The sequence below is a fragment of the Balearica regulorum genome, chromosome 2 (assembly GCF_011004875.1).
Source record: "Balearica regulorum gibbericeps isolate bBalReg1 chromosome 2, bBalReg1.pri, whole genome shotgun sequence".
Taxonomy (NCBI): Eukaryota; Metazoa; Chordata; class Aves; order Gruiformes; family Gruidae; genus Balearica; species Balearica regulorum.
The window spans coordinates 67,616,287-67,640,878 of NC_046185.1; the positions used below are offsets into that span (position 1 = coordinate 67,616,287).

The 24,592-nt window shown below is 40.6% G+C and overlaps 1 protein-coding gene across 1 annotated transcript in view; it reads right to left on the minus strand.

Annotated features, from left to right (window-relative positions):
- Nucleotides 1-24,592, minus strand: part of TMEFF1 (transmembrane protein with EGF like and two follistatin like domains 1) — a 134,734-nt gene that overhangs the window by 15,753 nt on the left and 94,389 nt on the right. The window contains exons 4-5 of the mRNA XM_075744634.1: nt 21,666-21,692; nt 11,023-11,119 (exon numbers count right to left, since the gene is read on the minus strand). Of these exons, the coding sequence (XP_075600749.1) occupies nt 11,023-11,119; nt 21,666-21,692 (124 nt within the window). The remainder of the gene's footprint in view (nt 1-11,022; nt 11,120-21,665; nt 21,693-24,592) is intronic.

Below are 24,592 nucleotides of genomic sequence, written 5' to 3' on the forward strand. Positions count from 1 at the left end.
GACCCTAGCTGTGAAATTCCGAATACCCCGCCTTTTAAGCACTTATTCTCACTTCTGCCTTAGCTCCCGGCGGTGCCGCACCCGCATACAGCGGTCCGTGAGAGCGGTGCCACGCGCAGCTCCCTGAGCTGGGCCGTGCAGCTACGGACGCCTTCCAGCACGACTTGGCCTGAATGACTGATGAACAGCATCTCTGGTGGCCACCAGCCCGCTACGGGCACTAGCCTGAAAACTTAGCTTCAGGGGCAAAAGGATGCAAAGGTTTTGATCATATTTCTACATTTTGTTCTCTGGAAGCTCGTAATGCGCTGGGGAATTAGGGCACGGCCCTGAGCATGAGAGGCACGCTTCCCATCTTAGCCTCTTCCATGTCTTAGCCTCTTACCTTCTTACCCATGACTACACAATTTCACCTGAAATTTTTAAAAAATAAAATACAATTCCTTGTGAGCATGTACCCAGCATGAAAATTTTAAGCTATGCAATTGGGGGGGTAGGGAAAAAATATGCACCAGAAGATGATTTCATAAAACAGAAAGCATTGTAAAGCCTGTATCAGCAAGGTTTGGGTTAGGATTTTAATCCATATAAAAAAGGTATTTTGAATATCATTTTCCATCCTACTTCTACTCACTGTAAAGTTGTATTAAAACACTATGCTGCATTAGTTGAGACGACATCACAGCTTTGACTCTAGCCTTAAATATTTTGAACGCTGATTTTTAGGTAACATTTTGGTTCTATTCCTCATAGAAAAGAACAGAAGCAAGATGCATTTTCATCTCTAATTACCAGTAGAAATAAAAATGAGGTGTGCTATAAGCATGTGCTTTCTGGTGTGACCAGGTAGGCACGCACTGATATTGCAATGTACCAAAATGGCTGGTTTGCAATAAAAAAAAAGAAAAAAGAATAGAATAGTACCTATCACACAACAATATTTGTAATAATAGGAAACTACTCAGATTTAGAAATGTAATTTCTTATGGGAGAAATTAACTATCTAGAACCTCTTAAACACTGCTATTTTGACCCCTGAGTATATTTTCACAAATGCTAAAGGCTGTTCTGAGTTTTGATGGGTGACACAATCCAAGGTGACCCTAGCAGATGATGATGCCAGTCATAAATAACGGCAAAACAAAAATCTTGTATTTAAGCTTCTAGTGTGGAAAACCTGAGGTACAACCCCAGGTCTGAGTTGCTTCCGTGCTGCAAGCAGACCAGGAAGGTGAAGATGGGGCAACCACAGCTGAGGTGAGCAGCCAGCCTGACTCCCGGGGTCACACGTGAGAAGTTTCCTGGGTAGGCAGCGCAGAAACTTGAGCTCTGTCTCTCAGACAAGTGACAGGTATATTTATTCCTTGGGAGTGATCCCACAAGGGAATCAGGAAGGATTTTGGGAAAGAAAACCCGGAATCATGCAAATTTTCACAAAGAGAAAAGTAATTCTTTTGAAAGCTTGCAAATGAAAAATGTCAGAGTACTTTTAAACATCATAGTACCTTTCTCTGAGATCTCAATTATTTACTCCTGCTATTTGGAGTAACTTCCAGGAACAGTTGCCTGAAGTCCCGCAGTGGTGCAAGCGTAAATTGTTGTGTGAAGCTGATCTTGAGCTGCTAGAAGTGAGAATAAGCACAGCAAAGTCTGCATCAAAACCCCCCCAAAACCCTACAATAAAAGGCTTCTTTGTTCCTCCAGTTGCTTTTTCAAAGTACCAGTCTTGCCTCAGGCTTGCCAAAGCCGTGCCACGTTGGGTAAATCAATCATCGCATCCCAATACAAGTCAAGACAATGGTAAAATCTTAGACCTATACAGATACTGGGTGTTTTGCCACCCAGGACTCCACAGCTTGAGCCCCACCGCTCTGCCGTTGGCTTTTGTGTGTGTTTGACAATATGATCCTTCTTGGTGCCCCAAGAAAAATAAAGAAAAAAGAGCAACTGGAGCCTTCAGCCTGATGTGTGGCTGATCAGTGCAACCTTCAGAAGGAAAGAGTTAGTCACCTAACAGAAACGTGTACTAAGGATGTCTTGAAAGTGCTTGATGCTTCATATGAGAAAGAAGTGAATGAGGGCTTCAAGTTTTAGCTGTAACAGCTTGTTGTAAAAGTCACACTGGATAAAAGGAGTCAGAGTACTACAAGAGTTTTTCTTCATAATAGCCTTCCTGCTGGTTTTAACCAAAAGGATTGAAACAGGTAGTTAATTCTCCAAGTTCATGTCTTGCTGGAGAGGGCTGCTGCTCAGTGTCCTCAACAGATCTTTTTTCTCGCCTGGAAAGTTAACAGGATGTATTCAGGTGTTTTCTAATATACTAGGGTATACAGAAAAAAACTTAATTTTGTCACCCGTCATCAGAGAGTTGACATCCTAAGAAGAAAGGCACCAGCTTCCTGTGATTACGTGCTTTTACAAGTTGAATGTGTATCGTTCATTAACACCATTAGTTAGAAAAGCATTTGAATTTCAGGAAAATACAAAGTGCTATAATTAAACCATGCAAAAATTTTAGGTGGCTTTAATAAATAAGACATGAGAATGTATAACTCCTTTATTAGGGGCTACTAGGGGTAACAAAGAAAACATGTTCAGTAAAATGATGTGACACGTTTGAAACATAGTCGGGCTGTAAAAGCACTTGCTGCTATCAGTAAATTAATTAGATCCCCAGAGATCAGAACACATTTCAAGGCTGCTTTTTGTTTTCAGGCTTCAAGGTGTACGTGGTTTGTTGGAAGTTTGTGTGCTTAAGAACCACGGTAGATTCAAAGAAAGGAGGAAAAAAAAAAAAAAAAGGAAAGGAAAAGCATGACAGATTTGAGGAGTGGGCTTGGCTATGGAGAGAAGCTGCTGTTTCCAACCAACAGATCAAGCTACTGCATTTATGCCCATCTGGGATTTGTTCACAAATTTATTTTTTCTGGCCTGGCCTCACAGAAAGCGCTGCTTGCTGCCCCCTCCCCGTAGCCGACAGCCACAGTGAGCTTTCTCAGCTACTCACCTATTTATTAGCACATCTCCTTACAAATGTAAAATGGAAACACTAGAATAAAACGAAGTGTGTGAAATACACACAGATGGGTAAGTGTATGCTTGATGGAATGAATTTAGGTGAATTGAAATAGCAGGGGTGTTGCAATTGCAGTTAAGAAGATAACCATGTCAAATGAAGGATTACCTTCCATTTGATGTTTCTTCCCTTGTGTGCAATTCTTCCCAGATGAAACCTGAACTAAGAAAATCTGGATTTCGAAGTTATTTCTCTACCTATTCGACTAGAGCTGAATCTTCATTAGTTTTTTTTTGGTGTCTTTTTAAAAATCCCTTTGCAGCACTGGGGAGATAAGGGCAAGAGAAGTAGATTTCAGTTCTACAAGCTTCTCTGTGTCCTGCTTGAACTCCCATCTCAGCTTTTACTTCTGCCCAGCAATGCAGAACACCTTTAAATACCATAAGCTTCAGCGACTTTCCAGCCATCCCTTCGCTCCTTTTTTTAATTTCATGGCATGGCTTTCTCTGACCACTGTAGAATTTAGTCCCTAACTACAGCGAGCTTCTAGCAGCATTCGTGGTGAAATGATGCTTGTTCTCACGAGAACGACCTAACCCCCCCCCCTCGGTTAACAGAAACCTTCAAAGACTTGGCACTTTGCTGCTGCAAAGATCATTAAAAATATACATGAAAAAAACAGGCCTGGATTATTATCCATCTAGGATCTATTCAATTTCTTAATAGTCAGTATAATGAAGAGACCATTATATTATTCCTTTCATATCAGGATTTCCTCTAGCCCAATTTTACATAATTCAGTAATCCCACAACACAATCATAAACTACTTTTTTAGATTGATTTCCTCTATTGTATGTGTTTGTTTGTGTGTTTTATTTTACACACAGATACTTCAGATTTTTTTTCTGCTGGACCAGAAAGCTGTGAATTGCATTTACACAGGATTAAGATACTGCCCTTCCTTATGAATCCCTACATATGATATCATATGCTAAAAAGGTAAAAAAAAAAAAAAAAAAAGTTGGCTATGGTAAAAGAATAAAAAAGTGGTCAAAAGAGGCAAGTATAAACCAGCATGCCATACTTCAAACAGACCAAATCTTTCCCTGGGAGACAAGTTAGATAGACAAGGTAGAGACTGGGACTTTAAAATGTCCTTATTGGTATTTCTAAGTGTTAATACTTACACTTCTAATTTCTGGTTTGGTCATTGTGAAAACAGACATTATGTAAATTATAGGCCAGTTGAATCTATATGTTGCTAAGACACATTTTCTTTCCAAAGTGAATCTCGTAAAATGTTAATCTCAAAAGGTCTACTTGGGGATCAGTTGTCAATCTTTCTTGAAAATCTACATTATGAGTCAAAACAGATCTTTGACAGCATAGTACACTTATTAAAAAAGACTGAATGTGCTCAGAATCTCATTTCCATATTTTATCTGGTAAAAAACAAAATATAGGTAAAACTGAGAACATGACACATTTGAGCTTTTACAGTGAGGCTATTTTTAAGTTAATGATTTCCCATCAAAGATGAAAAAAAATAGAAGAAGAAAAATTATATTTTAAACTAAAACTAATGAAATTTATTCCAGCCATTTAGGGACTGAAGGAAAGGAAGGTTGTTACTGATCATAAGATGGGGGGCAAGATGACCACTCAAGTGGAGCCTTGACAAGATGGAGGAACCTCCTGAAGTCTGAAGATGAAAGGAAAGCCACAGGACAGACTGGGGGTGGACTGGCGGGGAAGCAGCCCGGCAGAACAGGACCTGAGGGTGCAGGGAGCAGCAGGCTGGGGGGGCTGCATCACAGCAGGGTCGCTAGCAGAGCAGGGGAAATGACTGTTGTCCTCCACTCAGCACTCACGAGGTGCCATGTGGAGCGCTCTGAGCAGCTTTGGGACTCCCCAGTAACAGCAAATATGTCGAGAAACTGGAGAGGGTCCAGCGGCGAGCCACTGCGATGGGTAGAGGGCCCGAGCGTGTGCTGTGTAAGCAATGGCTGGGGCACTGGGCTTCTCCAGCCTGAAGAAGAGGAGGCTGAGGAGGTGACGGATTGCTGTCACCACCTACCTAGGAGGAGTTATCGAGAAGGCAGAGTGAGGCTCTTCTCAGAGGTGCACAGCACAGGGGCGAAAGACAACAGTTGCAAGTTGTGGTGAGAGAAATTCTGATTGACCTCAAGGAAATTATTCCTCAAAGTGAGAGCAGCTCAGCCCTTGAACAGCTGCCCAGATGTCAAATCTCCCTTCATGGAGATGGTCAGAGCTCTGCTGGAGAAGCCCTTGAGCCACGTAAATGAACTATCCCTGGTTCCAGTGCAGGGAAGGAGTCTGGACCAGACAATGCCCTAGAGGTCCCTTCCAACTTTAATCATTCTGCAGTTCACAATTTCATTCTGGATATTATTTTCCTGAAGTTACAACATACTTTAAAATGCCTTTTGAAGTAACATTCCTTCCAACACTTACTAGATGTTGGCATGTTGGGGCTTTTTTGAGGCATTTAGCAGTGCTTTGGCATGCAAGACGAAAGAAACACCCCACACAAAACAATGCAAGAGCAGAGGATTTAACTCCTCATAAGCAATACCACCTTTTATGTTGGAATGATACTTCACATTTGAAGAAAAAATGTGAGATGAAACCCTTATTCTTCAATTGAGTCAGTATATTTCAAAAGTTAATATTTAAATGGTATAAATATATATTATTTATATTTACTGTAAACATAATGTATACTTTTTATATTTAATATATAAGTATTAAAATGTTCTCCCTTACTCTGAGCATGAACTTTGATATGTGTAAGAAGAAACTTGTGGAAAAAATGACCAGACAATAGTAAGAAGCCTTAAAAAACACATGGAAATCAGGACCATTTCAAAATTGAAGTCTGATGAAGAAATATATACACTTAAGAGCCTGCCTTTCTAGTCACAATATAAAAAAAAAAAAATCCACAAATAATTGTATATGATCAGTTTCTTTGCTAGTGCTGCAGGTAGTTATAGTAAATAAACAAACAAACAAATAAATAAATAAGCTCTCAAAAGACTGCAAATAATAATTTCAGTTTCAATCACATGCAGTAAACTGAGGCATCATGTTGTTTAAAAGCTTTACAAAAATTACACTGAATGTTATTTATCTGAGTTTTAAAAGAATTCACTTGGAGTCCTTAATAGCCACAATAATATTACAAATATTTATATACACTGCTTTCTTTAAAGAAAGAGTTGATATAAATGCCACACTGATGAAAAAGATTTTACAACCACATCTGTTTCCATTTGTTTTGCATTCATACTGTATTATTTCAAGTGTTTCAATATTATTGGTATACCATCTTCTGATTGTTTATCACATGAACAATCAGTAGAACTGAAAAGTCCAGTGTGTGCTAAGAAAAAACTGCAGTCTGCTTACCCCAGAGTATATCAACAGCAAACCGTCTGTGTTTGGGTGGGTGCCCTAGAGGATTTACCCCACCAGCTCTAGGTGGCCCCAAGCTGTGTGCTGCCACCTCCATCTTTACTTCTCAACCCAACTGCATATCCAGTTCAAAATTCCAGCAGAAAACACACACCACCCTCACACTGCCTATGTCTTTGGGCTTCTGGCCAGTTTCCCACACAAAAAGTTTAAATTTACCAACCTCAAGTGTCCTTTTTTATTCTCCTGCTATATGTTTTGCACCATTATGCGTAAAAAGTTGCCTTTTCAGCAGTGGAGGAAGGTTCTGACCAGGGAGACATTTTGATGGGCAAGGTAGAAGGGGAGGTATCGATTGATCAATCTCAGGCAGCAGCTTTTCCCATGACACATACAACCTATGTTTTAGTTTTGTTGCTAAAGGGGAAGAAAAATAATGGCCAATTCACGTGAAACCTGTTGTCTGCATCCACGGACCTACAGAAAACCACTGTACGGACAATATGGCAAAGTACAGCTTTATACAACTTAAAACTAGTGCATCCACAAGGAATTTTCTATGCTCGTTAAAAGCCCGCCCATAAATTCACAACTCTTTTAAATACTTAAAAGTTGTATAAGAAAAGAAAAAAAAATGGACAAATATATTTCTGTGATGTTTCCTCAACCTGATTCCTTTTTGCATTTATATAAAGAAATAATGTACTGATTTGCATACGGTTGACGTTAATTTTCTAAGTATGGCACGCTTTTTACAACAACGATCTCCCCAGGCTTTATTTCTTTCTCTCAATCAATCCACTTAAAATCAACATGGAAACTTTTTGCAGAGGCAGTGGAAAAGATAAATTTGTTTATATTTTTGCATTCAATTTATTATGCATTGTAACTACTTCTGGTTTAGATAGATAATGTTTCTGAGAAATCAAACAAAATGAAGATACAAATCTAAAACTCTGTGCAAAGCCTGAATTCTTCAGAATACGTGTGATCTTGTGTAATAAAAGCATATGTAGCAACTTTGATCAGAGACAGCCATAATGCTTTAATGCCAAGCATGAAAACCAAAAATTAGTAACTTTTTCAAAGTGAAAAATACATTTTAGGGGCAACAAAAATTTAAAATCACTAACTTGTAACATGGAGTGCATCTCAACTGTGTACAACATAATTTGTTTAAATTTGCTTTTAAAAAGCATCAAGATCTGGTAACTACACAGAATCACAGAATAATTTAGGCTTGAAGGGATGTGTGGAGGTCATCTAGTCCAACCCCCCGCTCAAAGCTGGCCCAGGGCCGTGTCTGATCAAGCTCAGACCATCTTCACAGATGGAAACTCCATAGCCTCACCAGAAACCTTGTTCCAGTGTCCAACCACCCTCATGGTGGAAACATTTTCCATTACGTCAAACGAGAATTTCCCATGCTCCAGCTCGTACCCATTGCCCCTCACACTATCACTGTGCACGTCCGAGAAGAAAGGCCTTGCTTAGACATCAGCAAGTCCAGCTCTAAAAATTGGGAAATGCCAAGTGGTTGGTCTTGCTCCTGCTTCTTTGTTGCCTGAATCATCCTACAGTTTTCACTGAAACTATCAGGTGCCATCACTTTTTGCATAGGATTCCCACATCTTTCCAGGCCCAAAAGATGAACCACTGAGATTTATATGGAATAAAACTGTCTTTAGCAGGATTTTCCTGTTTTGGGGGGAAATCTGCCTATTCTGTGGTCCAGGCTGTTGTGGCTGGCCTGTTGGCAGGTCCTGAAATTTGTCATTAACGCCAGCTCATTTACCTCAAACAACTCTACTCCCTGTGGCATGGATGTCTCCCTTTCCACCAAATCACTGTCTGTCTGCAGGCTAATCATGTTATCTGTAACTTAGTTTCTCTATTCATAAAATGGAAGTACAGAAATTGTTTTGCTTCTCAAGAGCACTTGGAGCAGAAGGAGCTGATGTTTGTAAGATCTCAGATTGCACAGCTTGGAAAAGGGGATGAAAAAATGCATAATTGTATATTTGCTGTAATTATTAGCATCTCATGAATTTAGCTCTACATTATCTACTAAACATTAGGAGACAGTCCAGCTAACTCATTCAGTTACTATCATGAAGCAAAATGCTCTTAAAATGCTTTCCGTAATCATGCAGGTCACTTTATTGTTTTAACGTAGGAAAGTCCAAGCAAGGGCTATCCCAGTCTAAGAAGCCTACTTGAACCAACTAAATGCACTTTTTCTTTGTGGTTCAGTAGATAATACCCCACTATCTAAAAAAGTTACAGTAGCCATTTTTATGCCTTGAAAAGGAAAATCCAGATAGGATATTTATATGAAATTAGGGTGCTTGTATGATTTGCTAGAACTAGGGGTGATAGTGGTTGTGATATGGTGCAAAATTAAATTAAATAATAATATGAACCTAGCAATGTTTATGCAAGTCTAATGAAAGGTACTTGTGCTGCCAATATATATGATGATAGAGTTCTATGAGGTTAAAAAGCATGTTGAAACCCAACAGGAAATGGAGTAAAAAATAAGTAAAAATAAGATGTAAAAAGCATTTTTAAGGGGTGCTCTACCAGAGTTTCCCAAACAAAAGATTTCAATCCCATCTTGTTTCTGCCAGGTAAATAATTTTTTAGGTAAAAAATTGGAAACCAACTCCTAACTTCTACTTTAGCAAGTCTGTGAATTTCTATGTGACTTGTCAAAATTATCCTTGTGAAGGCAATCCATTTTAACATAGTCTGATTTAATCTAAGTCTAAACAGACAGTGACTATCACTAAATGCTATTGTAATGGCCAAAGGTACTGGGCAAAAAATGAAGTGAACGTTATTTAGGTTGGAAAACTGACAGATCTGATAGTTTGTGATCAACCCTCATAGAAATATTTTCTAACTTTTGAGTATTTCCTATATAAACATTTTAGTTTCCATATATTTTTCAATGAGGACTAATTAAAGAAATCTCAGAGGCAAAAGAACGCTCTCCTCCTGTTGTCACGAAGAGGGAGCGTGGCTTCATTTTATGTGGGTGAGATGTAAGGAATAAATCTTTCACTCTCCTCAACTTTATCCTAACTCTCTTACAGACACTACATAGATGCAGGAATGCAAAGTCAACGAGTATAAAAAGAATAGGCAAGCTTTTACTGAAGTCGAATGCATCAGGATTTATTTTCCAAAGCCCAGAGCACATCTCAGTGCATATAACAAACAAATCTATACCCATCTTGCCAGTCATAAATGAAACAGACCAAGGCAATATTGCAGAAAATTATTAGTATTATAAAAAACCAGCTACAGCTCATTTGTCCCTGCACAAAAGAGCAAGCGTACTTCAGTACTATGACATTTGATGAAATGTGAAGTATCATGCTAGTATTCAGGAGTACTATTACCATTGTGGTTTCCCTCATATGCTGTGATTTAATCTTGAATACGCATCTTGAATATTAGTGCTAAGCTGCTTTACTGCCTGAGATGCCTTCATGCTGATACCCCATAATAAAATTTTGTGCAATTAAGACATATTTCAACGTGAAATGGATTCCAGCTGGAAGACAGGAGAAAGGAGAGCGCTGCTTTCCCCAATTAGCGATGTTCAGGCACCGTTATTCTGAGATGCTGTTCCCTCCATGTACACAAAGACGTACCATTGGCGCGTCTCTCGAACACCCTCATGCACTGCCTCTGCAGCTGCAACCCCAATACCCGCCATTGACCCAGACCCTAGTTAAGCTTCTTCCATGCTGCCAGCCACTGCTGGGACAACGGCTGTGGGAAAACAAAGCCCCATCAACTACATGAGACTTCTTTTACCTCCCAACAAACCTTAATGCCTCATGGGGCTGTCCAGAGGAGCCCTTTCCTCCACGATGTCTCTGCCCCTGCTGCCAGCCACCTACAGAGAGCCTGGACAGCCAGGGTATCCTCTAACCATCAAGCACCTCGAGTAGGGAAATTTGGTGCATCTGCTTGTGCGTTATGGATTGTCTTTGACATCCTCTTGGGTTTTGGTCAGTCGTTTTGAGCTCTGACAAGTGACTGGTATTTTTCATCAGTTTACCCCTGGGTGCATGTGGGAGGTCAAGTGGCACAGTGACTTTAGAAGAAGTGACTGGCTCAGGTCCCCGGTGCAACTTCACGTTTAGATCCAAGCTTTGCACTGATGGAAACAACTGCCTATAATACTTCATGAACAAGCAGAACATAGAGAAAAAAAATCTCAGCGATGAATTATCAGTATTTGTTTTGCATTCCTGTTTGGTTTGGGGGTTTTTTGTTGCCAAGATTAAAACAAATCAAGGTCCTTTGTTTGAAAAATGTTTGATAAAGATTCTCCAATATACCTCTTTGTTGTTTTCTCCCTTTACCTGGCAACTGCAGGTGGTTTGTTCTTTACAGACATTTATCAAACACATTATTATTGGACAGCATTAAAGGTTCAATTAATAGGGACAAACATAGTCAAGTAGACGATCACGTACTTTTTCTTTTTTTTTTAACATTTTTCCCCCTTTTTGTTCACTGATATAGTTAAGGAAAGCTTATTACTTACCCAACATTTTCTGCATCTTCATCGCACTCAGCCCTGTATTTGCAAACTCCACATTTTGAGTGTTTTCTCTGAACTTCTGTTCCAGATCCTTCATACTCTTAAAAAAAAAAAAAAAAAAAAAAGTATTGTTAACAGAAAGCATTACTTTCTTATTAAGCTCTGATTTTGCTTACCTAAATCCATTTGCCTTCATGTGTATTGTCAATATGAAGTTAGCATATACTGAAGCTATTAATCTTAAAAGTGTTCCCTTTTTCAAAATTGGAGGTTGGTAGAACTGTACCAGTGACAAGAAAGCATCCCTGAAAACACTAATGCTTCATTGATTGACTCTTCCTTTATTCTTATTTCAGTGATTAGTAGTTATTCTCACCCCACCGGACACACAACCAGCATTGACATGTGTCCCAGTCACATTTAATCTTAATTGGCACTGATAATGAGTGAACTCTGTGCCTGTTAATGTCCTTGAATATTAGGTAGTGGGGATTTGAAAGCCATTTTCTTTGACAGTCTTTAATTACAGATATCCTTATGCAAGGTTACTGCTTGCATTTTTCCCCTTTCTCTTTCTGACAATGGGATTAGACTGTGCTGATATCTCATACATGCTGTGGTATATTTTCCAGATTACCCTGACTAGTTGTACAAGACTAAAAGAAAAAAGTCATCTTAACAAGAAACTGGTAGAAATGCTATGTTCCCTAAAAAGTAAAGTTAATATCTCAAATATTCTCATCCTAAAAAACCTTGCGCCAGTCTTACTGTTGACATGGACATCAAAACTCTTTGCAGAGTGAAAGAGAAATATAGCTATACTCTTATTGTTTCACCACCAGTAGTCACTCTTATTTTTTATTTTAACAAAGTCATAAAGGAGAGACAGACATCTGAAAAGCAGGCAAACAACTGCAGAAATCTGCAGAGTCAAGAACCATTTAACCTATCGCAGTGTCATGGTTGTGTAAGGCTGACTACACAAGGCTGTTGGATGGACAGAGATCAAAGTGATTCTCTTTCTCATAGCAGCTTTATGTGCTATGGCCACAGCTACACCTGGAGTACTGCGTCCAGCTTTGGGGCCCCCGACATAAGAAGGACATGGAGCTGTTGGAGTGAGTCCAGAGGAAGGCCATGAAACTGATCAGAGGGCTGGAGCACCTCTCCTATGAGGACAGGCTGAGAGAGTTGGAGTGGTTCAGCCTGGAGAAGAGAAGGCTCTGGGGAGATCTAATAGCAGCCTTCCAGTACCTGAAGAGGCCTACAGGAAAGCTGTAGAGGGACTGGTTACAAGGGCATGGAGTGATAGAACAAGGGGTAATGGGTTTACACTGAAAGAGGGTAGATTTAGATTAGATACAAGGAAAAAATTCTTCCCTGTAAGGGTGGTGAGGCACTGGAACAGGTTGCCCAGAGAAGTTGTGGATGCCCCATCCCTGGAAGTGTTCAAGGCCAGGTTGGATGGGGCTTTGGGAAACATGGTCTAGAGGAAGGTGTCCCTGCCCATGGCAGGGGGGTTGGAACTAGATGGTCTTTAAGGTCCCTTCCAACCCAAACTATTCTGTGATTCTATGATTCAAACACCACCAATTAAAAAGCTGCCTTTACATTCTTTAAATGCTTTACAGAGCACTTTTGCTGAACTATTAGCATTTCAATTTTGTGATAGAGCTAAAGAAGCAACACATACACACATGCATGCATACATGCACACCTTTCCTCACTGGCTTTAGTTCTGCTCCCTGTGAATGCCCTGGCACATTTTCATTTTCTTAAACAGTAGTCCACAACTACTTGTTCATTGTTTCTACGTGCTATTCAGTGTAAACTTCTCTCTCCTTTCCGTCCTCCCCACCCCACCACCACCCCCCCACCCCCAATACTGCTTTCTCTACCTTTTTATATTAGGTTTGCTTTAGAGAAAGTGTAGCCTTTTTTTCTTGATCAGAACTTGCTGGACCTCATGTATATAGAATTATTTATCTGTACTTTATTTTGTTTGCATATAATAAATATGTGCAAGTCAAGAACACCTGCACCTCAGTGACTAATAATTTACACCTGTCAGGATGACGTCTAACACAGATGAATGTATATTGATGCAACGTTTCCAAGTTAGGTGATAGTCATCTATAACTTCTTTCATTACTAGCTGCACGATGTTTTAGTACTAGCAGCATGAGACTGCATATAATTTAGACTGAAGTCCCTGAAGAAAATGCAGCTTTTCCCACCAATACAGAACAGATAAATACTGTTTTTCAGCCTGAATTGGTAGCAGACATTTTCAGTGCCCCACTTCTGTGCTGTTAAAAGAAGTTAACCCATTAATATTTGAGAACATAAATTTCTCCAGTGAGAAAAATTTCTGCAAATGTCTCCAAATAGGCAATGAATCCCTTGACACATTGTCCCTCCCTTCTCCTTTCTCCCCCACATTTGATTGTTCCTAAATAGGTTATAGCCATTAATTTTAATATTCTGATCAATCAGATCTTCCCAGCATGTTTCAGTAATACCAATTAGGACAAAATATGCTCCTCTTGTTTATTATGCAGGCTTCTAATGTTGATGTATAGGTGATTACAAAATTTCTTCTCACTTTCTTTGGTATCTTGATTAATTCTGTTCTTCGACATCCTAATTTCATGTTGAGTGAAAGCTCATTTTCCCTCTCTTTTCAGCTCCCTTTCGTGTTTCAGGGCAGCACCTCATTAATGCTCTGTCCTTCAAAAGAAATGAGGCACAAGGATGGGATCTGTGACTCCCAGTTGCCTCTCTGAGCTTCAGCGCTCCCTACCACTTCTCCTCGAGTAATTTTTCCTCTGCAGAAGATGGCCAGCTCTATCTTAGGAGCTGCAGGGTAGAAGCCTGCAAATGGACAGCAGCTCTAGAGGGTTTGGCCAGCTGTAAATTGCTTCCCTCGGCAACTCATTTGTGTGTTCCTACAATGGTAAGACTGCTTGGTTTCTGCTGAGGGCTTTCAATCAGGCTTGAAGCAAAAGCATCAGTCTGTGTCAAGGTGAAGTTTGGTCTGCCCCCAGGCATGGCCTGGAAAGGGAGCTCCGCTTTATATATGTATTTATCACTGTTCACAGTGAAGCAGGGGGGAGCTTCTGGAGAGCTGCAACTACTCAGTAGCCACGTACGGATGGAATGAAGATACCCTTGTCTGGGAAAATCTCTCTGAAAACCAATTCCTATCTGTTTTGGGAGTACTGTGATTTTTGCCGTATCTCATGGGAGCAACTAATCTCAAAAAGATTTTGGAAAAATAGGCAGGGCCACAGCAAATCCCCTTCTGCATACAGAAGAACCCCCCTGTGATCAGACTGCGATTCCCTCAGTACAGCTAGCACTGGAAATTCTTCTCAAAGTACCACAGTCCACAGCATCACACATTATGGGCTGCAGTTCACTTATCCTCTCTTTCATTACTTTTTAGGGCAACTTTAATGACACACTTAGTTAAAATGGAGATTGTCCAGGTAATTTAAAACAAAGCTGCAAACTTGCTCTTTTGTCTGTAAGTATATATTTAAAGCAAGTGCAACAACTACTCTTAGCTATCCCAAATTTTTGGCAAGCGGTGTCTTGAATTATCTTGACCACGCTGCTGGATTGTACGCAAAAGCAATATTTACCAATGTGGAAGGGCCTGTTCTCTTATCCAACTACCCAGCTGGCTTAGAAGCAAAGCCTGGCATGGTACAGCCAGAGATCTATACCTGGCTGGAAGATACTTTTCCTGTGCAGTATAGACCACACACTGCAGCTGCAAAAATACTCCAGGAGAGACACCAGCCTTTGAAGTTTGATTTTGCAAGAATGGGCATTACAGGTTTAACACAAGGATGCCTCGTCTATTTATGACTGAGGTGCCTGGAGGAGGGGAGTTCCAAGTTTGATACTCTTAATCACAACCCAGCCAAGGTGATATGTTTGCCCAGCAGTTATGATAATGATAGCGTGTGCACTTGTGAGCAAAGGACTTGAGGACGTGCACCACCACAGCCCTTGTTGTGTGTTAGGTATTTTACACATCTGACAACTGGAACATCTATATTGCTTCTATGCATATGACACCATGGATAATGGTGGGGAAAGCTGGCATACTGTGAGAGCTGGATCAGCTTCTACCCTGCAGGACCTTCTGGTTGGAGAACCTGAATGCCCATTCAGGCCACTATCTTGCTTCAAACACAGCTAACTCCTTTTTCTCCAAAGGAAGACACAACAACTTCAGAGTAACTACCAGGAAAATTGTGTATGAGTAAGATAACGGTGGAAAATGGAAAGGACAAGAAAGTCACCAGTGGCCAAGGCAGGTGTCCCACAATTTCTTGAACATGCCGAATGCCGTTCTGCAGGCCCTATTCAGGCTGCATGAGATGAACCTGCCCTCATTTGCTATCTGTCATCTGCACAAGAGGCGAGAGGAATCTGTCCTTCCGTGCCCGTGGCTCCAGCATCCTTCCGAGCAAGGTCCAGCACCCCTGAAACCCCTGCTCAGAATAGGTTTTCACCAACAGAAGGCCTGAAGAATCTGGCCCTTTGCCTCTGCCTTGCTGAACCTTTTGGGAAAACACAGCAATTCCTGCAAGTTTTAGTTTGGTGTTAATTTTACCTACAGGGAGTATGATCTCAACAGAAATAAGTAGGGCTATTTGAAGCTGAAGTGATTCTCAGTGACAAGCCACGTGATGGAATCAGCACTTAGATTTAAGTCATACACCATTATAGAAATATGCTAAAAGACATGATGTTACCTCCTATCCAGGGTGTTAATCACAATCAAGTTTCTGCAGTCATATGAAAATACATTAAAAAAATCAGTAGCATTAATTAGAAATTAAAATAAAAAATATTCCAAGTTCTAAACTGTGTCTGTTTATACCACCCTGACTGTGTGACAATTACTGGATAAGTGTTGTCCCTAGTGAGGGGAAGGAACAGATGGCAGCCTGCTAAAAAGCACATACTGTATATCAATTTATTAATTACTAAATGCAATCTGCTAGACGTTCATCACAAGATACTTTAGCTATTAAATTTCAGAGGGATTAGAAATTCAAAACAAATTATTTTAATAATAATTAACTTAGCTATATGTATTGCCAGCATGTTATTTCCTTAGCTTAAAAGCCTGAAATGATTGGGTGCCATCTGTCTAACTACCATTACATCTTTTTTAATATCAAAAATGCATTTTGCTTAGGTACACAGATAAACGCTGAACAAAAAGAATAAAAAATTAATGTTATGGGCATAGTAGGACACTTAGAAATCCTACCCATGTCGGCTGATTACCAGACTACAGAACCTGCCTCTTCTAGGACACTTAACTGTCTCTGAGAAGCTGGCTTGAAAAGTCATTACCATTTGTTAACTCTTTGATGGTGTGCGTAACACATGCTGATGGTTCTCAACACATCCTTGCAAAGGCCTAACTATATCACAAAGTCAACATCACAGCTGCCGTTTGCCGCCAGTATCAAATAGAGAAAGTAAGGACTACCTGGAGCGAGAGGAAAAAAGGCCTTTACTTGAAGGGACAGGGGAAGAATGGCTCAGAAGTGCTCATTCACCAAAGACAGGACCTGGGATGTCAGAGAAATAAGGTTGTCCTTCAAAAGTTATTGCACTATGCCTGGATGCCAGATGGCAAGTACTACCAAAAAAGCCTTATGAATAAGGACTAGTGCCAGATGAAAGCAAATTATCTATGTCACCAATACCTTGGACACAACAAAAGGAACCAGCTTCTTCAAAAAGCTTTCCTTTAAGAATCAGCGTTCCCATCTGCAGTGGGCCAGAATTTCTTCTAATAATGTAGGATGTGATTGTAAATCTGAGCAGAATTTAGACCAATGGCTCCAATTGCCCTTTCAGTTGTCTCACCACTAGTTGGGCAATGTTGTGCTAGGATCTTTTTAGGATATTGACAAGGACAGTGGCTTTTACACCAGACTGAGGTCTTCTGAACATTGAATCTGCTTCAGATAAATGATAGGATTTCTTCTACCTGGCTAGCAGTCCTTAGTGCCAGGTCTTTGTATAGTAAGTGGGCAAGAAGATCACTAAGATGACTGCTTCTTTTTAGACATTCTTGGCTAGTATCAAGTTGTAAACTTGAGAAAAAACCCAAACCCTAATTGCACATATAAAGCACCTTGAAGAAAAAAATTGTAAAAGCTCATCCTTAGTCACATTCATATAAACTTACCAAACTTAATCTTCCCAAGGCTACTTTATTGGGTTGACACAGTTCTTTTTACAGGGAGAACATGGCAGGTTCCACCAGAAATAAAAATTGTAAATGATTGTTAGAAAAAAGAAAATGCAAGCTAGCAATCTACCTCCCTTATGTACACGTGACAGCCTGAGGATTAATTTTTGTGCCCCGATCTACCAGTTGTGGAAGTACATCCAGCAGGTCAAATAGTGTTGCAATTTACAACTGGCAGAGATGAACATGAATCTGAGCCTGTGACTTCTCTTTCACTAGTTCTGCCTCAAACTCTAACAAAACACTGTTTAAACAAAGTGGATCAGGAGGCGGTTTTATGACTGTATTCTTCAGAACAGGGAAATTGCAGAATGATTAATGTGAGATTACAGAGAAAAGCCTATGTCTTAAATGCAAATCTGAAGGATCCCACTGTCTTCTGCTGTGACCTCAACTAAGCAACATTTTTAGGGCTGAGTCCCACTCTCTGACATTGTTTGCTGTAGAGGTGAAACATAATGGTAGAGTAATGAGGCTTTTGAAACTCCTCTAATTTCTGAATTAATACTCTAATTTCTGAATCCATACTCTTCTTAGAAGTGGCTTCAGGACACCCAGTGCCACAAGTGATCAACAGTTTGGTTTCATAAGTGTATTTTTTATTATGTTAATTGAAGGTTCAGACTTTTGAAATTAGCAGAATGAGTAATTTTATTACAACTCTTTATTAACACTGTGCTGTCAGAGCATAGAAAATGGAAATCGCTTATCCAGAATGTCAGAGGGCAACTAGACAATTGTGTCACCCTTAAAAATTATACTCCTTCATCTCATTCAGGCATACCGAAAAAATTCTCCCACTCTTAATTCTTTTCCTAAAATCTAGCATCTTTGTAACAGCAAACATGATTTGGGAGAGAACCTGGATCAGTGATTCCACGGTCTTTAGCATTTTTGTGGCACATGAGAACTTCTAAGGCAAGGCGTTGTCTGAAACCAAGGAAGAGGATTTTTCTGGGGTTTTTAATCAGTTCTAAGTCTACTTCCCCCCCCCCCCCCCCCACACACATAAAAATGAATGCATTTAACATCATACAGTTTGGGTGTAGGAGGGAAAATCTGCATCAAGTCAAATTTCAGAATCATTAATGAGCCTGTTCTGCGTCTGGAAAATGAAGGAGAACAGTGTGAACCACTAGCACAAATCTCAGCTGCACGTGAGGCAAGCAGCTCAGTTCAGCAGTGGAGACTGTCAGAGGCAGAGCTATTGCAACTGAAGAGCACAACTCAGATGCTTTCCCAGTACTTTCCTTCACAGTTAAAAAATCTATCAGTGAACAGCACATCTCCGGCACAGCAATCGCAATCCTTCCTTAACATATACAAGCAGCTGCACTCATCCGTTCCATGTGTGCAAGCACCACTGGTGCATACGCAATCACACTAATTATGTGTTTGAGAAACATAGCAAACACTGATTCTGTGATTAACATCTGGAAGCGTAAATCCTAGGAAGAAAACACAAATCTCTACTCTAGCACGTTTCCTTACTTGCTGGCTCTCTCTCACTTATCCCTGCGTTTTTCCATTTCCATTGCTGCTACCTCGTACTTAGGAGCAGTAGCTGTACCCCACTCACAGGGCACAGCAGCTCTCCATGAAACTTGTGCACCTGTAGCCAAGGGTATGATACTAAACGACCAGGCCTGGCTGATTACTATATCTCAGCATGTTCTGGCTTCCTTGGGAAGAAAACAGGGAAGGTTGGTCCAGGAAGGAGCTGTGCTGTGCTCCAGTCAGTCCCGTAGCTGGAATAACCAGGGAGGCAGGACTGCGGTGAGCACCAGCGAGCACCCCAGCCCTGCAGGTCACCCTCTGCCCGGGTTCCTGCCCTTTCTCCTTGTCTGGATCCCAAACAATGCGCCTCCATCCTCAATAGGTTCAGCATTCTTTTAGAACTTTGGGTTTAATTCTAAATTCTCTTAACTTGTAATACGACTTTGATCTTTTTAATGTCCCCTTGTAACACTTTTACAGTTACTTTAATAATGAAACAAAAACAATTCCAGATACAAACCCACTGTAAATACAAAAATATTCTTGAGGTTTTGGCCACATCAGAGTTCAATAATCAGAGCAACAGTGGATTCAATCCTTTGAAGGGTGGAACATGCTGAAGACTGGCCAACTGTTCTGCAGAAGTATTACCCAACACCCAGTTTAGTGATGAAGGTGGACAGGGACAGTACTAATTCAGTGTGTCACACATAGCCTGGATCTATCCAAAAAAAAGAAAAAGTGCCAAGCAGGATTTTCAATTTCTGGTTGTTTAAAATATTTTTTCTATCTAAAATTAAGAACTAAAGCCAACTGTTTTTATACTGAACAGAAGCAGGAACACTTCAATTGGCCCAAAGGCACTCAGAATAAAGCCAAATAAATGAAGGGCTGGCATCACAAAACTGCTGGAGAAGGTAGTGGGTACATTGTCTCTTCTTTATTCAATACCCAGGCAGTGCAGATACTCATCAAGGGACCCAGATTCAATTGGGTATTCCACCTCCCAAGACAATGCACCGACCACTGCTACAAGGCAGCATGGAGGGACCACTGATTCTCCTCAGCCGATGCCATTCTATTTTGCATAAATAATTAACATTCACTGGCACAGTGAGTCCCAGCTAACAAAGCCTTTCTATAGCATGTATCCTCCCAGCCTCCAGGCTGTCACCTTCTTCCCACTCCCTTTGTCCCAGGCTCAATGAATATTTTGAGTGAGAACAAAAAGAGCAGCGGCAACCAAGGGAAACCCATTTCGGACCTCTCTTACCAAGAGATGGTGGACCTGGTTCAGTCTCCTGCTCCAAATCAAGCAATGAGTATATTTGAACTTGGATCTTTCTCCTCTTTAGTGAGCAGCCTCACCAACAAAATGCAGCATGTTCTGTTCTACTTTTCTCCAAACTGTTCACAAAATTACCCAAAGAACCCCCCGATCTGTCAGTGAGCTGCCAATCTCTTGCAGACCAACACCGTAACATTTACAAGGGCCTTTACCAGGGATTTTTGTATCCGATTGGGAAATACTGAAAAAACAATCCCAGCAGCATTCAAACATTTCTATAACTGTTCCAAAAATAAAAGTCAGACGTGGACTAAATTACTGTCATCTGTCTCCTCTAAGAAGTGCATAGCAGTACCGAGGCAAGCAGCTCTCAGCTTGCGGGGAGCAGCTGTAGTGGAATAACAGGCTGGGTAATGACGGGGGGAGGAGAAGCAAACTGAGCTGGGGAAAGAGTGTGATGCAATTTCAGGAAGAAGAGCTTCAGAAAAAAGTCACCAGGTAAGACTGGTGAAGGTAAGAAGAGGCAGGGTTTGAGGAGAAAATTGTTCCTTCAGACACTGCTCCAAAATGAAACAAAGATAAGAACAGCCATGTGCTAGCAGCAGCCCAGGAATTTACTCATAGTATCTTATTAAAGAGGAGGGAAAAGCCTCCTCTTCACTCGATATATGAAAAAAAGAGGGAGCTAGCTCCTGATTTTTGGAAAGTTAACTGTTGTGTTTAGCCACACAGTGATGCCATTGATCATTTTCCACAAAACACATTTTCACGTAGCTTTACAAGATCTCCAACCTTTCCAAACTCAGTCCTATCAGTATAAACTGCAACGCTTTCTTAATACAAGCAAAGCCTAAAAGCCAAACTGCTTTTCTGTGTCTGTATATATCTATATCTCATGTTTTTCATTCTATATGTATTCTTACTAGTAGTATCAAAGATAGAATTAAGATAAAATTACATTATTTTTTTCTCAATCCTTGGAAGAAGGTTAAGATGTGTTCAAAGATAGAGATACTTCTACTAGTACCAGCTGTGCTACATACCCTCTTTTAATATACAGCTTTGAACAGAAATATGTAAAATATTTGTTAAAACCAGCTATCATACTATAATCATTAAATATTTTAGTTAACATGTTTGACTAAAGATAAAGTAATAACTAGAGGTTGTAGACCTCTAGGAAATGAATGCAAAAAAACCCCCCAAAAACCCAACAAAACAAAAAAAAACCCCAAAACAGGTAAGAAATTTATTGTGAAGAGGCACTTCCAGGAGCAAAGTCCAGGTGAAACAGAGATCTAAATATTACACGATATTGCTGGCAACAAATGAAAAATTATATAGCTCAAATCTGAAAGAACAGCATTGGTCAAATGCACACTGCAACCTATTCCTATACAAATACTGTTCTGAGATGGTCAAATAACACTGCAACACTAAGGCTTATTTTTAAGTTGTCATAATTTTTCCTTGATTCATGTGGTACGCAGCAACCATGTACATAAAACCGACACACATATAGTAAAAAAGAAAGACCAAAAGCAAGTGTAACTGGGGTTTGGTACTCACCTCCTTCTCCTGACCCAGAGCCGTTATCTGAAAAAGAAACAGAGAGGGAGAAAAAAAAGAAAGCAAATGAAAATATTGCTCCAGGAGCAGCTGCTTGTTCAGGAATTTGTCACTATAAAACATTATACAGGGGTTACATTTCATGATTCAGGTGTAAAAACAAACATCCCACATAAAGTCTGGCATCCTTTAATACAGTTTGTCCGTGCTTACTGTGCCCTGCGCTCTCTTCCCTGTCAAGGTATTTTTACTCAAGGAACAGCAACATTCACTACTGAAAACTAAATTGTTTTCTTAGCCTTTTTGCAACTGTTAGAGATTCAAACTTGTTAAACCCCAAACAGATGAAGAGTACACAGTCTGGTTTTTTGGAATATACTTTCGAAGGTAAGTAAGTAGATTATTTTATTTTTTTCACTCTCTGGCCCCAGGAGTGGTACATGAAGGTGTAATATATAACATCACCTGATTGCAGAAGTACCTCCAGAAGACAACTGGTCCTCAAAGTAAAGGTGGCTTAAGTCATCTAACTACAAAATAGCTCTTCTCAGCTGAGTCAATCACTTCATATAAGGATGCTCTAAGAGCATAGTTATTTCATTGACATTAGACTGACTGGATTAGCATCTGATGAGTCACAGCTTGTAGCTGCATCCCCTTTGCATTAGCAGTTCAAGCGTCAGCAGGACTTGAGCTTCCTCACCACACCAGGCCACCTAACTCCACATCAGAGCGTTACGGAGCTGGCTAGGGATTTTGTACGGGGACGTGCATCCCACTGGGCAGCGGTCTGCGCAGCGTCTTCAGCTACCACAGCAGTAAAAACAAGCCCTTAAACACACGCCCTGAGTCACAAACCTCCCTCGGTCTTTCTTGCTCAAAGGAGGTGGAGAGGAGAGGATGGGATGGCAATTACCGTCAGTGAATTGCTCCCCATCCCTGTTAGCTCGGCTTCTCTGGAAGGTGAGGAGAGGAGCAGAGCACACGCTCTGCTCGTCCCACACTTCTCCTTTCATGCCTGCTTTGGTGATGGAGAAGGCGGCTGAATTAATTTCCACAAATTGGAAAGAAGAAGGAGACCAGACAGAGAGAGGAGCGGGGTTCTTACTTCCACGTATGAGCTCATTGTTCACATCAGAGGAAAAACCAAACCCTCTGTCTGCTCAGTTCCTTCCCCACCTTTTCCTTTAAGCAGCTATATTTCTAAGAATAATAGTGTGTGGATGAAAGTGTGAAATTCCACGTTACTGGGTCACTTCACACATTAAAAATAATCTTCTGTCACATGGAGTATCAGGAATAGAGACTTTTTTTTTAACTCTGCCAAAATTTTCCTTTCTTTCCTCCTATACCACTATTCCACATCTAATAGACTGAGATTATTACCTTACAGAAATGAATGCAAAACCAGATTGCCTCTTGTTCCATCGACAGTGACCCACTTTATTGAGAAAGCAGACAATCCCATATAAAATGTCATGTTGAGTCACTGAGAAATATGCTTTATGATGACATATTGTTTCATTAAGAAATTCAAAGGAGTATAATTTACTTATATGATGTAAGTATATGGGCTTATTTGTAGTGGTGAAATTGCGTCATAAGCTGTTCTGGGGGAGGGAAGGCTGACATACAACCATGAGCAAGTTCAACATGTAATTCATTGAAAAAACAAAGGCTGAAATGTCTCAAAGAAACTTGACTTGTTCCCTGTTTTTATTTCCAACTCTCTGACTGCTTTCCCCTGCGCGTTCAGCCCCGAGATGAGAAACGCCGCTCAGCTCCAGCACGCGGGGCTCCACTTATACCACAGGACGCGGATGCCGTGCGGCAGGGGGGTGCAATCACACAGACAGTAGGAGCTGTAACGAGAGTGCCATGTAAATGACAGAGGTGATGCTCAGACAACCTGTCTCTATAGATCAGCGGGTCGCTATACATGAAGTCCACAGGCAACTCTGTCTCCACTTGGCAGGACATCCTAGTAACAGGATAGATCCACGCCCAGTTCTCTGGGCTTTCAGATTGCAAGAAACCATTAAAAAAAAAAAGTGTCATCCTCTATAACACTTCGCATTATTTTCAACTTTTCACCGAGAGCTCGTGCCTCCCCTCTGAGCCTGGGAGCTGTGCTAGGAGTCCTGTCTCCAGGGTAACCATGCTAAACTAAGCTGGTGTTCCTGCTTTTGTCTGAGTCTTGGCTAGATTTTCCCAAGCAGCTGCTGGTTAAAAAAGTAGCTTTGCTTTTTTTTTTTTTTTTTTTTTTTTTTTTTTTTCAGGCTTAGTTGAACAAGCAGCCCTGCTCTTTTTTTCAGGCCCTTAACCAACTCAGGATTTCCAAAAGTGGTCTCCATGCACCAAGACCTGGGGAGAAAGATGCTCAAACAAGTAAGGAAGCTGGACAGAAACAGCATCCCTCCCCCCAGCTACAGGTCAGTAATTAGAGAGTGAGTGCCTGACTGTGCTCTCTTTACTTAAGCCACCCTTTTCCAAATAGGCTTGTAAAAACATGCTTATACACAAATGTATAGGCTTCTCCTGCAAGCTGCTCTTATCCATGAAGGAGTTTCTGGATAAAATATTGTCCTGGTTTTCATCTGGGATAGAGTTAATTTTCACAAGAAGCTGGGAGGGGACACAGCCACGATGGCTGACCCAAACTAGCCAAAGGGATATTCCATACCATATGACATCATGCTCAGTAAATAAGGGAGAAGCTGGCCAGGGAGGAGGGGTCACTGCTCCGGGAGGGTCTGGGCATCAGTTTCTGGGCTGTGAGCAATTGCATTTTGTATCACACAATATACCTAGCGTATATTCTTTTATTAGTATTGTTGTTGTTATTTTCCTCTTCCTTTGCTGTCCTGTTAAACTGTCCTTATCCAAACTCACAAGTTTTACCTTTTTTCTTCCGATTCTCCTCCCCA